The 14817-nt window shown below is 40.8% G+C and overlaps 1 protein-coding gene across 1 annotated transcript; it reads right to left on the bottom strand.

Moving 5' to 3' along the window:
• Positions 1–1332: 1332 nt before the first annotated feature.
• hdac1 (histone deacetylase 1) lies at positions 1333–13206 on the bottom strand. Its single transcript, XM_079259311.1, has 12 exons — positions 13129–13206; positions 12159–12271; positions 8472–8589; positions 8314–8388; positions 6429–6567; positions 6042–6183; positions 5869–5961; positions 5548–5656; positions 4668–5048; positions 4411–4566; positions 4288–4333; positions 1333–2059 (listed from the first exon to the last, which is right to left on the bottom strand). Exons 1-12 carry the CDS (start codon positions 13175–13177, stop codon positions 2032–2034), a joined length of 1449 nt encoding a protein of 482 aa, XP_079115437.1. The 5' UTR covers positions 13178–13206; the 3' UTR covers positions 1333–2031.
• Positions 13207–14817: the final 1611 nt, after the last annotated feature.

The following is a 14817-nucleotide window of genomic DNA, read 5'->3' as shown; positions in this document are numbered from 1 at the left end:
TTGCAGAATGCAGGGATACGGGTACTGTTGTCCTGGCAACCACCAAACCCAGGCTTGTCCCATTAGATCTGCCTGATGGAGAAGTGTGATGCGACTCCAGGAAACGTGTTTCCAGTGGTGGCGGGTTTCACATCACAGCATCCGATGCGTTGATCTGCCTCAGCTGTAGGGAAACTTAACCACCAAGTTGTCGTGGAGCTGATCTGAAGACCACGTTAACCCTTTCATGCACAGTGGCCCTGCAGTGGACGCCTATTTACAAGCTTTTTTCCTGCATTTTCATGAACAAGGATGAAATTATTGTAAATAAACCACTTCAGTGGATGTTAGAGAGTAAATACGTTTCCACTCCCTGGAGAATAAATACATAATAGAACTTAATGTGATTATGCAAGTTTGCCTTTCAGATAAATAGGAAAAGAAAATGATACACCTGCATTTTATAGATTTACATGATATGATTATATAATATGATTGTCAATTATTTACATATTTTATAGAATACATAAAAATAAATTCTAAATATCACTAATGAAAGTATCATTGCATATGTATGTAGAGGTAAAATACTGCATTTAAAAAAAATATTGCATATGTATGTAGAGGTAAAATACTGCATTTAAAAAAAATAACGCATTTTTTAAAATTCATTTGTGCATGAAAGGGTTAAGTTTGGACGTCTGTAGCGATTGAAAGTTGGCGACTTCAACATCTGCTGGACCCACACGGTCCTGGCTGAGCTGCTGCTGTTCTCTGCTGCTTTAGCTGACTGTGGAGTATTCAGAAGCAGGGAAATTTACTGGAGGCAGCATCCGACCACAGTGACATTCACTGAGGCCGTCTGCATGTGGAGGTGCTGGATGTGAAACACCACAAGCCAGTAGAAGAGATCAGAACACCTGAATGCAACTGTCTGGATGGGTGAGTGAATGTTGCTGTGTATTATCCTGAAATAGTGCATTAACAGGGTGGTGATGATATGCTTTTGTCCCGATTCAATTCCAATTTTTTGGGTTTCGATTTGATTTACATTGCAATTCTCACATATTGTAGATTTAAAAAACAGAAGAAAAATGTACTAAATTTTTTCCCCATCATTTTTCTTGATTTCAATGAGGAAAAAACACAGTAGCCAGACTATCATTCTGCTGCTATAATGCCTAAGAAGACAAATAAAAAGATCAATAAAAACAATAAAAATTACCAAAAAAAAGGATTATTTTTAGTTTTTTGAAAAAAAATTTGCTTTCTTGTTTTAAAAAATTAGATTTTAAAATTGTGAAGCAAAAGATTTTTCCCACCCCTAATTAACATGAAGGCAACAACTAGATCAATTTTCTTTTAATTTTTTTTATAACAAAGTTACAATAAAGCACATTTTCACAAGGATAGAATCCAAACAAGCGCATGTAGAAAGCTGTGCTCTGGCTCTTCTCTACCTGCATGTGAGATGACACGATATCTAAAGTAAGTTCATTCACCAACATCAGCCTCGGGAGGTTCACATCCACACAGACATCCAAACAAGCAAAAAAGAAAAAAAAATAATTAAAAGATAAGCTGAAGGGACTGGCTACTCATGATTTTAAATAACTTAAATCAGGAACTGGGGAATGGTGGAGAATTATGTACATGCTAAAGGCAACATCATTTAAACATGCATTCACTGATGAAATAACAGCAAAGTGTGTCAATGTCATAAATAGATAAACAGGAAAGCCTTTTGCATGTGAGCACTGGTAACCATGTACATCTGCAGCTTCGTACAGTGAACCGTAACACTCCGGGTGGATCCTGGTTCACGCCACAGCTCAGGGATACGGAGCTTCTCTTTACTTCTAACACTGGTGTGTAGTTTTACATCCCACTCAGTTGATTCTTAACTGGGACTTGAAGTAAACCAGGACTGCCCTAAAGAATAATATAAAAGAGGAATTTAAAAGTTAAAAAAAAAAGAAAAGGGTCCTTTTGTTGCAGTAGGAGAACCAGGAATCTGTGAGGCTTGAAAATAACAGTAAATCCATTTCAGCTTCAAGTCGTCTTCGCCTCCTCCTTCGGTCTGAAAAACAAACAGCTTTTATTTAATAATGACTCTGTTGTGCAGATGATAAGAAAGAAGTCTAAAATATTTCATTTCTTTATTTAATGGCGCCGCAGTGGATCCGTGACCCTGCAGAATGTCGTGCCTTTAGTCCTTCCTGGAGTTTGCAACTGGAACATGAAAGCAACTTTAGTCCTCTTGAACTCTGCAGGCTAAAAACATTTTTGTTCCCTCACCTCGACTTTAATGTAAGTTTGTTAAACGCCATCGCTCCTCTATCTCAGAGAGGGCTGTCTGTTAGGCTTCCTAACCGCTGGGATCAGCTCCACCCAGCTTTCCGCCCGGCGTCCTGCTCCTGTTCGCATTAGGATTGTCTCATCGTACCATAGTTGGTGTCGGCCTCCTTAAAGTGCTTCATAAAAAGGCTTTAAAGTGAAGCATAAACCAGCAGACAAAGTTCCACCGTGTCTCATGTTCTGCTGCAGGGATGTCTGATCTCAAAACAACAGGGAACAAAACGGCGCAGCTTTCCACGTCCAAGGTGTCCTTAACGAAGTGAAACCCTCTCTCTCATAATGACTTTGTCGGTAATAATGAGCAAATGTTGAACTTTCAGAGCAAAATGCCTCCAAAGAGGACATGTAGTCCTTTATTGGGAAAATCCACCAGATCCACTGGTTTGATTTCCTGCCTGCTCCTGTCTGACGTGTTTTTAAAGCAGCGTATTTACAACCGACGTGTATTTTAGACGAGCAGAAAGCGGCAGCGTTTTTACAACCGAAGGGTTGGGGTTCAGGGCGGAGTCGAGCGGAAAACATAACTAACACCTCCTTAGATGCACTTAGCACCATGTCACCCCTCCATTTCTCTCTGACCTGCTTACCTGTTACAGCTGTCTAATAAAGACCCCAGAACACACACACAGACACACACTTTCCCAGTGTTGAGCATGAAGACGGAGGTGCTGCATGCTGGTGGAAAACAAACACAAACCTTCCTTTTGTTTTAAATGAAAAAAAAAAAAATTCACTGGGAAACGTGTGAAACTTGCTGTAACACACAGCTCTGAAGAAAGTACTGAAAAGAATCAGTATTTACATAAAAAGTCCAGATATTCAACATTTAGAGAAAATCTGAACACTGCTGTGAAACTCAAAATACTAAAAAGTCCATTAATTATAAATGATAAATTACAATATTATTTCTTATTAATTATAACAGTCAGTAAGGATTGTATTGACAGCTGCCTGGATTATTTCCGTATCTACGTAGTTCAGCGAGTTCAATCACTGTAATATCCCTCCGATATGGGCGTTATCATGGCAACTGCAACTGATTCAGATCAGCTGGTTTTTAACAGGCGAATTGTTGAAAGGATCCATGAGGTGGATTTTCAGGTCAATTTCAATATTTTTTGGCCAAAATAAAACATTTGATGAATGTGGAAGATGAGGAGTGGTGAGCGGGTGTCACCGTAGCAACGCTTTAATCAGCTGGTTCAGGTCAGGTGTATTTTAACAGGTGAATGAGAGAAATTTGCTGTAGCCTAACAACAGTTTGGCATAAAAAGTACATGAAGACCAACATGAAATAGTTCCTATAGTTTAGCATGCTTAGCAAGTGTTGTAAAAAAGAAATAAAGTTATTAAATGTTTACTGTGTGGGACCAGGGTATTTAGACTGGTAATTAGACTGTTGTAATGCTGCGAGTCGTGCAATATAACTATGTAATGCACGGCTCCTCGTTGTTTAATCCTTACTTATGACATTATGTTATTATAATTATAAATGATAAATTATTTACTAGTAAAAATGAAATATAACGGGTTATTTCAGTAGAATCACGCGATTACACTTCACTTGTCTGGAACAAAAGAGTGGTTGGGATGCCGCAGCAGAAACGCGTCACTGTCTCAACTTGTTTTGTGTAAAGTCTCGTCCTGGTCTGATCACCTGCAGACGCCAGCTGGATGATACATTAATAAATTTGCTTTATTAACCCCAATCAGGAAGTTATTCTCTACATATATATTATTTTAGACAAATTTCAGATAAAATAAAAAACATTTTTTAGTTCAATTACTCACAAAAGTTGCAAAAAGAACAAGATGCAGTGAAATCCTGACGGGATGAATTAACATAGCAAATATAGGATGATGATTAAAGTTTCATCCATCCTATGCTGCACCGCTGGTGGGTGTGGTGTTCATCTCTGACTCGTGTTTCCCAGTACAAACGTTTCTTACCCTGATGTGTCCATCTTCTCCTCTTCTTTCTCCTCCTCTTTCATTTCTACAGAGCAAACAGGACGGATTATTTCTGGCACATCTTGGCCATCTGGTACAGCTCGCACATGGGAACAGTCTCACCTTTCTTTTCTTCTGCTTCCTTCTCCTCCTCCTTTTTCACACGTTTCGTCTTTTTGTGGTTGGCTGCATTCCTGCGGCCTCCCCCCTGCCCCTCTGCTTCATCCTCGGAGTCTGAGAACTCCTCTTCACAGGCTATCCTCTTATCATGAGCCCGAACTAAAACACACAAATTGTAAAAAGTTCATTTAATAAAATCAAGCAAATAAAATGATAAAAAGAAGGTTAAAAAAAAAAACCCAAACTGTTAAATGTCTTACTTGAGACACGTTTATCAGAGTCTTCCTCATCCTCATCTCCGCTATCGGGGTGAGGAGCATCTTCAGGGATCGCCTGCATCTGGACACCAGGGGCGTGAGGAAGCATTCGGAGGTTCTCAAAAAGCCTTTGTTTGATCTTCTCCAGGTACTCGTTGGTGTTCTGGTTGGTCATGTTGGACGGGCTGATGTGCAGTTTGAAATCGGGTCCAAAGTACTCAAAGTAGTCGTTGTAGGGCAGCTCGTTGGGGATGGACGAGTCCAAAGCGACGGCAGTTTCATACGTCCAGCAACGGGCAACGTTTCTAATGGTGTAGCCTCCTCCGCCCAGCATCAGCAGAGGCAGGTTGAAACTCTTTATGTACTCCACACACTTGGCGTGGCCTGGAAGAAACGACACACACACACACATTAGGATATTAATATTATAGGCTATAGGATGGTCATGAGCTGTGGGTCGTGACCGAAAGAACGAGATCTCGTATACAGGCGGCTGAAATGAGTTTCCTCTGCAGGGTGGCCGGGCTCTCCCTTAGAGATAGGTGGGAGGAGCTCGGTCATCCTGGAGGAGATCAGAGTAGAGCCGCTGCTCCTCCGCATCGAGAGGAACCAGTTGAGGTGGCTAGGGCATCTGGTTAAGATGCCTCCTGGACGCCTCCCTGGTGAGGTGTTCCAGGCACGTCCCTCTGGGAGGAGACCCAGGAGACGCTGGAGGGATTATATCTCTCGGCTGGCCAGGGAATGTCTTCGGATCCCCCCCCGAAGAAGTCAGCAAATGTTACTGGGGAGAGGGAAGTCTGGTCCTCCCTGCTTCCCGACCCTGGATAAGTGGCAGAAGATGGGTGGATGGATGGCTATAGGATGAGTGGGAGGTGTTTTATACCTTTGATGGTGAGGTTGAAGCATCCCAGTCTGTCACCAGAGAGAGAATCTGCTCCACACTGCAGAACCACAGCGCTCGGCTGGTACATCTCCATGACTTTCGCCATGATCTAACACACACACACACACACACACACACACACACACACACACACACACACACACACACACACACACACACACACACACACACACACACACACAAACAAACAAACAAACAAACAAACAAACAAACAAACAAACACATTACTCTGGTCAGACTGTGCTGTAATGACATCGCCATTTACTTTAATGAATGATGTTATAAAGAATATTTGCTTACGGGTTTAAAGATGGCTTCATATGACTCGTCGTCAATGCCGTCTCTGAGAGGATAGTTGACGGCGTAGTACTTTCCTTTTCCTGCTCCAATGTCCTGTGGACGACGATTTTACAGATTAAAACCGCACTGCATCTTGGAACACAATGTTAAAGAGGAACAAAAGCAGCACAAACCCTCAGGTCTCCAGTGCCAGGGAAGTACTCCCCATACTTGTGGAAAGAAACAGTCATGACCCTATCTGTGGTGTAAAAGGCCTCCTCTACTCCGTCACCATGATGGATGTCAATATCTATGTATAAAACTCGCTGGTGGTATCTGGAAAAGGCAGAGAGTTCAGTTAATGACATGCAGAGCTTCCAGCTGAAAATTGAGGGATTTTAAGGCTTTTCAGTGGTTTGTATTGTGAGTGTATAAAACCGTGTTAAATGTGTCACATCTGGGTTAAAACTTCATACTTTTACAAATAGTGTAAAACCTTCAGAAACAAAATCGAGAATAAGTTTAAGATTTATTGATGTCCTGTACAAAAGAAATCAGGGCCTGGATGAGGCTGGGCTTACTTCAGCAGCTCCAGGATGGCCAGGACGATGTCGTTGACGTAACAGAACCCAGAGGCCTCGGATTTCTTGGCGTGATGGAGACCGCCGGCCCAGTTGATGGCGATGTCCGTCTGCTGCTTGTTCAGCTTCACTGCTCCAGCTACAAGAAAACAAAAATGACACAGAACCATTAATTGATCCACCTGAATAGGGATGCACCGATCCACTTTTTAAGATGCTCTGCTCAGATACCGATATCTGAAATTTGAATATCTGCCGATACCAAATCTGTTTATGTGAACATTATTGTGACTATGGTTATCATTGCTGTTATAACTGTGTAAGATTTCATTAGGTTGTAATAAATGACCCATCTTTTCTGAAGTGACCTCACCAATACAAATATAATAATATTACAGATCTAACAATTTCAACAAGTTTTATTTTGATTTGGTACATTTGACCTAAATACAACTATAAATGTGTGGTTTTGAGACAAAGATCTGGCTTTTAGTGCAGCGCTCCTCATCGCATGCGGCTCACTGACTCTTGACTTGTGGCTCGTGAAGCAGCCGTTGGCTTTCTGAAAATGCAATCTAAACAAGTCATAATGATCCTCAACGGTGCAGTTCTCTCCACAAACAAGAGCTGCAAGCTGCTTGCAGAAACTTTGCTGTCCTAACGGCCCTAACTGACCCTGTCAGAGTTGCCAGTTTTGGCTCATTTCAGCTGCACCGAACTCCACCAAAGAGCTGCTCTGTCGGTAGCGCCGTGTATATAATGAAAAAGAAACACCCACATTCTGCAGGCATTATTGTATTTTCACCATATACTGTTGCATCAGAATGCCGTTACTTCATGCAATATTTAGGATAACCATTCCTTGCTAAAAAGCTGAATGTTACTGATTTGGCAAAGTAGCAGGATACGTAGCGTGGGCTCGTTTTTGGGGAGGTGGCGGCTCTCCTCTTGTCTTAAAATATTGAGTGTGGTTCTTGTTGAATTACCAATGAACATCACTGTTTTAGTGTAACAAAAATGTCACATTCTAACATTCAAGGCATTTATTTCTTTTAAAAACACGTCCGAAACATGTCATCAAACACATCTAGGCTAGCTTTACTGGTGTGGTATCGGTACACTTTTATTAATACCACATACAAGTACACACGCTTGGTATTGAGCAGATACCGATACTGGTGTCGGTGCATTCCTACACCTGAGGTTACCTTTTACAGAACTTTACAGTAAACAAAATCACAAGTATGAAACCTATTTTACCCTTTACTGTTAACTTCTCTTATTCCGTAAGTGGAGAACTTTTCCCTCTATTAGACACACACTGACTAATATAGAGGACAATGTAGGCTGGTAAACACTGCATGAAGACATTAGATAACATTGATTTTAAGAAATTGTTTATTAAGGGTGGGAAAATCAAAGAATTGTTGCTTCACAATTTAAAAATAGATTTTATTTTGTTAAAGAATTGATTTTTTCCCCCCAAATAAATAAAAGTAATCCACTATAAAGTTTTTGTCATTTCTATTGTTTTTATTGATTTTTTTACTTGCCTTCTTGGGCCTTATAACAGCAGAATGATAGTCTGGCTACTGTGTTGGTTTTTCCTCATTATAATCAAGAAAAACCACGAGCAAAAAGAAGTTTATAATTTTTTTTTGTTACTAATCTGCAAAAATCAGCAATATTGAAGAATTGTGAGAATCGCAATTTAAATCGAATTGGCACTCAAAAAAATTGTAATCAATTTGGGACAAAAGCATATCGTTACAGCCGTACTTTTAACAATAATTGACGAAATTCCAGTGGTTTAAAGTATTGGCTTAGCATCTTCACAAAGGTTAAGACCTCGATGATTATGTGAAGGGTGGTAGAACTAACTTACCCACAGAGCCGCCTGTTGAGAGCTGGCAGAACTCGAACAGACCATCAAACACTGGACAGTCCTCTCCGACATTAACTGTGTGGAAAAAGGACACGAAAGACGAGTTGGAAACAAAGAAAGCAGAAGCACAACGTGGATGAGAGAAACAACAAGCTCACATCGCTGCATCTGTTTGCTGTACTCAGACATGTTGTCGGGACGGATGGACCTCAGAAACTTGATGTAGTCGTCACTGTGGTACTTTGTCATCTCTTCGCCGCTGGCTTTGTGCGGCCTCTGCAATCAAAACGAGAGAAAATGAGCACTGAAACGTCACCATCTGTAAGCAGCCTCTTCAGGTTGGTCTTGGATCGCCGTGTAGGCAATGTCTGCTGCAAATTAGCCTCCAATGCATGTTCACAGCTGACAAGGAACAGGAACCAACTGACAGAGGATGTGATTTCGTTGCAACAGACTGGATGAGTTACTCAGTTACTATTCCCAATCTTCCCTCCCTGCAGCGTTAAAGCTGGGGTAGGTAATGTTTGCTCTTTCTCAGGTGTTTAGCGGGAGGAGGCAAGTAAACAGCCGGGTCGGGAAATCCTTCCTGCATTTTCTCAGCTATGTTTTCTTCTTCACAACTTTGTATTTTCATCCTAACGCGCTATTTATAAGCACGGTGTGGCTATCAGGTATGCGCTGCGAGAGGGGGAGGAGGGGAGCTGAAAGAAGAAGCTTAAGAAATATAAGAAATGAACAACTTCAATTAGGTCCGAACGTTTGGATTGGTCAGTTTTTACAGATTTACAGTAAACTGAGGGGTCTAACTATATTTCTTATTGTTCATTATTACAAAATGTGTAGACTACTATCAGGACGAGGAACCACTTCACCCAGAGTAAAGAAAGAGAAAAAAACAGTCTGAGCAAGATTACCAACTATAGCTTTAAGGGACAGGGCACATTGATCCGTCTCCCCTGAAGGGATTTCAATATTCACAACAGATGTTCTGTCATTGCACAAGACCTGTGTGATGTGATCTGAGTTATTGGTATTAGGCCATGTTGGTCTACCAGGTTCATCTACAGCATGAACAGACCCACAAACTATGAGAACACACAAGGCGTATGTGTCCTTGTGCACCTGGATCGAATTATTGGTCCAATTAAATGAAAAATCACCCTCATAAACATGGAGGCTTGTTTTGAAGAGGGACTGCAGGAGAACATCTGTTATCCAGTCCTCTACAATGCTTTGTCGTGAGTAGGGATGCACCAATACAAGTATCGGTCGGTACTATGTGCATTTGCTCATACTTATGTTTATTTTTTATTCTAGAAGTAGGATTGGAGGTAGAGGTTTTAGTTTTCAGGCCCTTCATCTGTGGATCCAGCTGCAGGTATGTGTCCAAACCAAAGAAACTCAGGTTTTCATGTCCGACTTAAAACAAAACTTTTTGGGAAGCTTTTTTTCTGATTCGTGTCTTTTAGGTGTTTCTGGTAGTGGTGGAGGTGATATATGATGTTACTCAGGGATCCTCTAAGTGTCCCAGCTGGAAAACACCTGACTCAGACAAGCCCCGTCTGCTAAATACACACTGCGTTGAAACCTCAAGGACCAGGATCGAGGGTCCCCGACGTTATGCGTTATTGCATTATCATTGTCTGTCTTACAATCTTTTCTTATAGTAATGTGCTTTTATTCTTGTCATCTCTCACATCTTATTGTTTGTACTGAGCTCATGTTTTTAACTTGTTTTCTATTTTTATTGTTGCCTTGTGTGATGGGGTTCTGCGTGGTACAAGAACGATGGCGATGTCAGTACTCTGTTGAAGCGGTTTTTATTCCCAGGTGCAGCAGTATATCAGTGATCCCGTCCAAATATGTACAATATTTACACTATTTAACTCTTTATAACAAGATTAAACCCCACAATATGCTGTGATGCGGCGTTTCAGGGCATCACTGACGCGTTGCAGCATGCATCTTAAGCGCAGCCTTACGTTTCTTTGGGTTTTCCCAGCAAGCAGTGAATGGGGCAACATGTGGTAAGTTAACAACCCCTCATTGTGTGTGTGTGTGTGTTTGTGGCTGGATGTAGAGACGTTGGTCGATCGGCAGCCAATGTGACGAGGCTACTTTGTCACACCTTGCTTTAGTTCACTTTAACGTTGTAAATCACGTTGAGTTGCTCTTATATGCTAAAAATAAATAAAATTTTTACAAATAAAGCAGAGATGAGTTAAAAGTGAGTACTACCATGAGTACTACACAAAGAAATACCAATGTGCAAAAAAACAGGACTGTCAAAATAAACACAATAATGCAAAAAGATCAATAATTTTAAGATTATTATTTTAATTTTAAGATTAAGAAAGCCATTTAAAAAAAAACTGAATTTGACATTATTTTTGCAGGAGATGCTGATATTTGCCATTTAGTGGCGAACAGAGCAGAATCCACCAAAATACACTTTATCCTCTTTATTTATGAACATTCTGAAATTTATCAAACTTTATATTTTATTAACAGTCTTTAGTTGTCTAGAAACAGTTATTAATAATGCAATTTTTAAAAAAAATTCAAAATCTTGTATTTTCTCTAAGAGTGAATCTGAATTTGAGCATAAAGGGGCCTTGTCAGGGCTGTGAACACCCCCACCCCTCCTTAACCTTTTATCCTCATTATTTATTAAGGTTCTGACAGTTTCCATGCCTTACATTTACATTATATCACTTTATCTTAAATCTAGCTTTGTAGTTTTTATTCTCCTCTGTCCTCACATTAAAAATGATAATAAACCAAATGCATGAGATTTATGTAGCGCTTTTCACGGTACCCAAAGCGCTTTACATTCATTCATTCATTCATTTTCTGAACCGCTTATTCCAATTCAGGGTTGCGGGGAAGCTGGAGCCTATCCCAGCTGGCTTTGGGCGACAGGCAGGGTACACCCTGGACAGCTCGCCAGTCCATCGCAGGGCCACACAGAGAGACGAACAACCACTCACGCTCACACTCATTCCTAGGGGCAATTTAGAGTGGCCAATTAACCTATCATGCATGTCTTTGGACGGTGGGAGGAAGCCGGAGTACCCGGAGAGGACCCACGCATACACGGGGAGAACATGCAAACTCCACACAGAAAGGCCACTGACCAAACCAGCCAAGGATCGAACCAGCGACCTTCTTGCTGTGAGGCCACAGTGCTAACCACCGTGCAGCCCGTGCTTTACATTAAATCCTTTATTCATCCACTCTTCATTCATACATCTGCCACAGCTGCCATGGGGCACACTGATAGAAACACAGCAGCCAATGCACGCAGACGGCCTCTCCGACCACCACCAAAACATTCATTCACATTCTTTTTTTTCACATTTGGTTTTTATGGACTTCACATTTTGAAGAAACTCTTAGGAAACTGCAGATCTGCTGAAATGCTCAGATACAATCCAGGCTTAAACCTTTCTATTTGTTACTGCCTTTTATAAAAACACCAGATAATTCCCCACGCTAAATTTTTTAATTTTATTCCATTTAAACATTATCTGTCTTTATGTAATTTGCTTTATTTTATCCTAATAATGTCCCCTTAGAAGGTCCTTCTGCACCCTGCTGCAATGCTTTATGTTTTATGTAAAGCATTCTAGACAGTCTAGTACATAAATGTTCCATACAAATATACACGATTTACAGAGTTTTGTGGTTGTAAAGGTGTAATCTTTAGTGCAACACCAAGTGAATAAAATGCCAAATAGCAAAACAACAAGTGGTGTTATAGTGAGCTGGTGGGGTCACATATGAAACTTCACATATAGCTGCTAAAACTATCCAAGGTTCGAAAATGCAGTGGTTTGACTCACATAGATCTCCATTTTTCTGTACAGTCCATAGTTGAGGAGGAGGTTGTGTGTCATACGAATCCTGTGGGGTTTCATGGGATGGCCTTGGCCATAGTAGTAGTTTCCCACATCACCTTGTAAGAGAATAGAGTACTTTAACAAGAATAAAGTCACATCAAGCCATGCATTTCTTTATGCTTTTTGGCTACACTTTCAGCTTAAAATTGTGTTTAAAAAAAAAAAAAAAAAATGTGTTTGGATTTACTTGCATTTCCTATAAATGAATGTTAATGTGCAAATATTAGAATACATAATGCACATGTCTATCCAAATGCATGAGCTTTTGGTAAGCGCTAACATGCATCTTAACCTGTGTGGCACACAAGATAAGGAGACAATGATGTGAATAATTTTGCATCCAGTCAGAAACAGCTTATTGATAATAATGTAACCCGTGATGATGGTTTTAATTCAACGCAACACGAATCATCAAGAGCGACAACATACTCTATAACTTATGTAGCATGGTATTCAATGTTTATATGAAGCAGAAAAAGGCACTTAGAGTCTACTGTACTTGGCAAAGTGAATGCCAGTAAGTCACGCTTCACTTCTCGGAAGTTGTTAGCAGGTTAGATGAACACTGATGTGATTAGCGCCGGGTAGCTTCCTGCCTCATATAAGCTCCGAGACTTGACCTTATAATCTCACATTCGCAAAACAAATTAATAATGCTAATATGCTTGAATTAATTAAGGTACTTGGACTGGATAGGTAATGTCTTAAAACTTAACTGGGGGCAGGTGAGACACTACGTGCACATCTAGGCTAATAGCTAACCCAGTTAGCCAGTCGAGCTAACGTTAGCTAAAACACCGGCAAGCTAACCGGGTTTAATGAGACGTCATAGGCTAAAATATCCCCGAGCGCTCGCGCCTCAAAAGTCACTCCGATTATTTGGAAGTCCATTGTAAATGCGATAAATTTTTACCGTCATAGTAATAGCAAACTTTTCTCTTTGTTCCTTGAGACAGCGCCATTTTATACCAGTTACCCCACTGGTTCGATTTCACCGGTTTCTCTGGTGCGGCGTGGAGCTCCAGTCCACCAATCAGAGGCTCAGCCACCCGACTGGGAGGTCCGGGTTCGCAAACCGAGGACCGCCGAGAATAGACGAACATACAGTCTATATCAGCGGTTCTCAACCTTTTAGCAACACAGTACCCTTTGTAAATACTTTTCCAGCCAAGTCTACCCCCACCACTGCAAAGTACTTTTGGTTAAGGAAGAAACATTAAAAACATCACTTTGTCATTTGTGTTTAGTTTATTAAACTTTAATCTCTGCTATGCCTCAACCAGGACTCTATCTTTTGCGTTGTCAAGGCAACAGTGACTGACGGATAAGATTTGGCTAGTAACGGGTGGGGTTCAATTCATGTCAATGTGGGATTTTGGAGGAATAAAATGATGTAAGTCTAAATGAAAATTCAGTTTATAAATGTACACTTACATTTATTAAAACATATTGAATGTTTATATAATTTTACATTATTTTATTTGATTTAAGGATGTTTTAAAGAAAACATAAAAAGGTATATGTTTTCAAAAGATTTCACGTACCCCCTGGAATGCCTTGAAGTACCCCCAGGGGTACGTGTACCCCCATTTGAGAAACAGTGGTCTATATGGTGTTAGATAACCAACCTGAGAGAAAACAGTTGATTATTTGCATTTTGCATTTACAAAAAAATGACAAATATAGCATCATTTCTCAGATATAAAGTTGTAGTTTACTCCAACAAGCTCTACAGTGAGTCGTTATCTTGAAACTCAGTGTGTGGAGTGTCCAGGGCTGCATTAAAAGTGCACAGGCCCCTGGGCCCAGAGTGTTCCAAGGGCCCCCTTCCCCACCGCAACATTGTAAAAAAATGCAAATGATACACTGTAAAACAACAATTCTAACATCTCTAAGCCAGTGGTATCAATAGCAATACACTATTTGTAGTGGTGTAACTATCTGGCTTCTATGTACATTTTATTTCATATCCAAACTGCTGGTGTTTGCCCACATGGCCCCCAAGTGGGCTTGGGCCCCTGGGCCTGTGCCCATAATTCCCATTGGATAATCCGGCCTTGCCAATTTCCATTTTGCATTTACAAAAAAACTGACAATAGCATAATTTCTCAAACATAAAATAGTATTTTATTCCAACAAGATCCACAGTGAGTCGTTATCTTTAAACTCAGTGTGTAGTAGTGTGTCTCTAGAATGACAGATTCATATTATCTGAAAAGGTTGCCCCTTCTATAATAGGGAAGAAGATAAAGCCGGATTATCCAGTGGGCATTATGGGCCCACACCCACCTGGGGCCCAAACCCACATGGAGCCCACGTTGGGCATACACCAGCAGTTTGGACATGAAGCAAAATGTAAATAAAAGCCACATAGTTACACCACAGTGTCTAGTGTGTTGCTATTGGTACCACTGGCTGAGAGACGTTAGAAATGTTGTCTCACAGTTTATCATTCACAATTTTTGCAATGTTGCGATGGGGAAGGGGGCCCCTGGAACACTCTGGGCCCAGGGGACTGTACACTTTTAATCCGGCCCTGGAAGAAGAAGCTTCTGACTGAACACACTGAGGGCTTGTTTCTTCTTCTCTTTCTCGGTCCATT

The sequence above is a fragment of the Telmatherina bonti genome (assembly GCF_933228915.1).
Source record: "Telmatherina bonti genome assembly, chromosome: 19".
In the NCBI taxonomy this organism is placed as follows: domain Eukaryota; kingdom Metazoa; phylum Chordata; class Actinopteri; order Atheriniformes; family Telmatherinidae; genus Telmatherina; species Telmatherina bonti.
The sequence above is the reverse complement of the archived record's forward strand: the minus strand, read 5'-3'. Positions and strand labels throughout refer to the sequence as shown.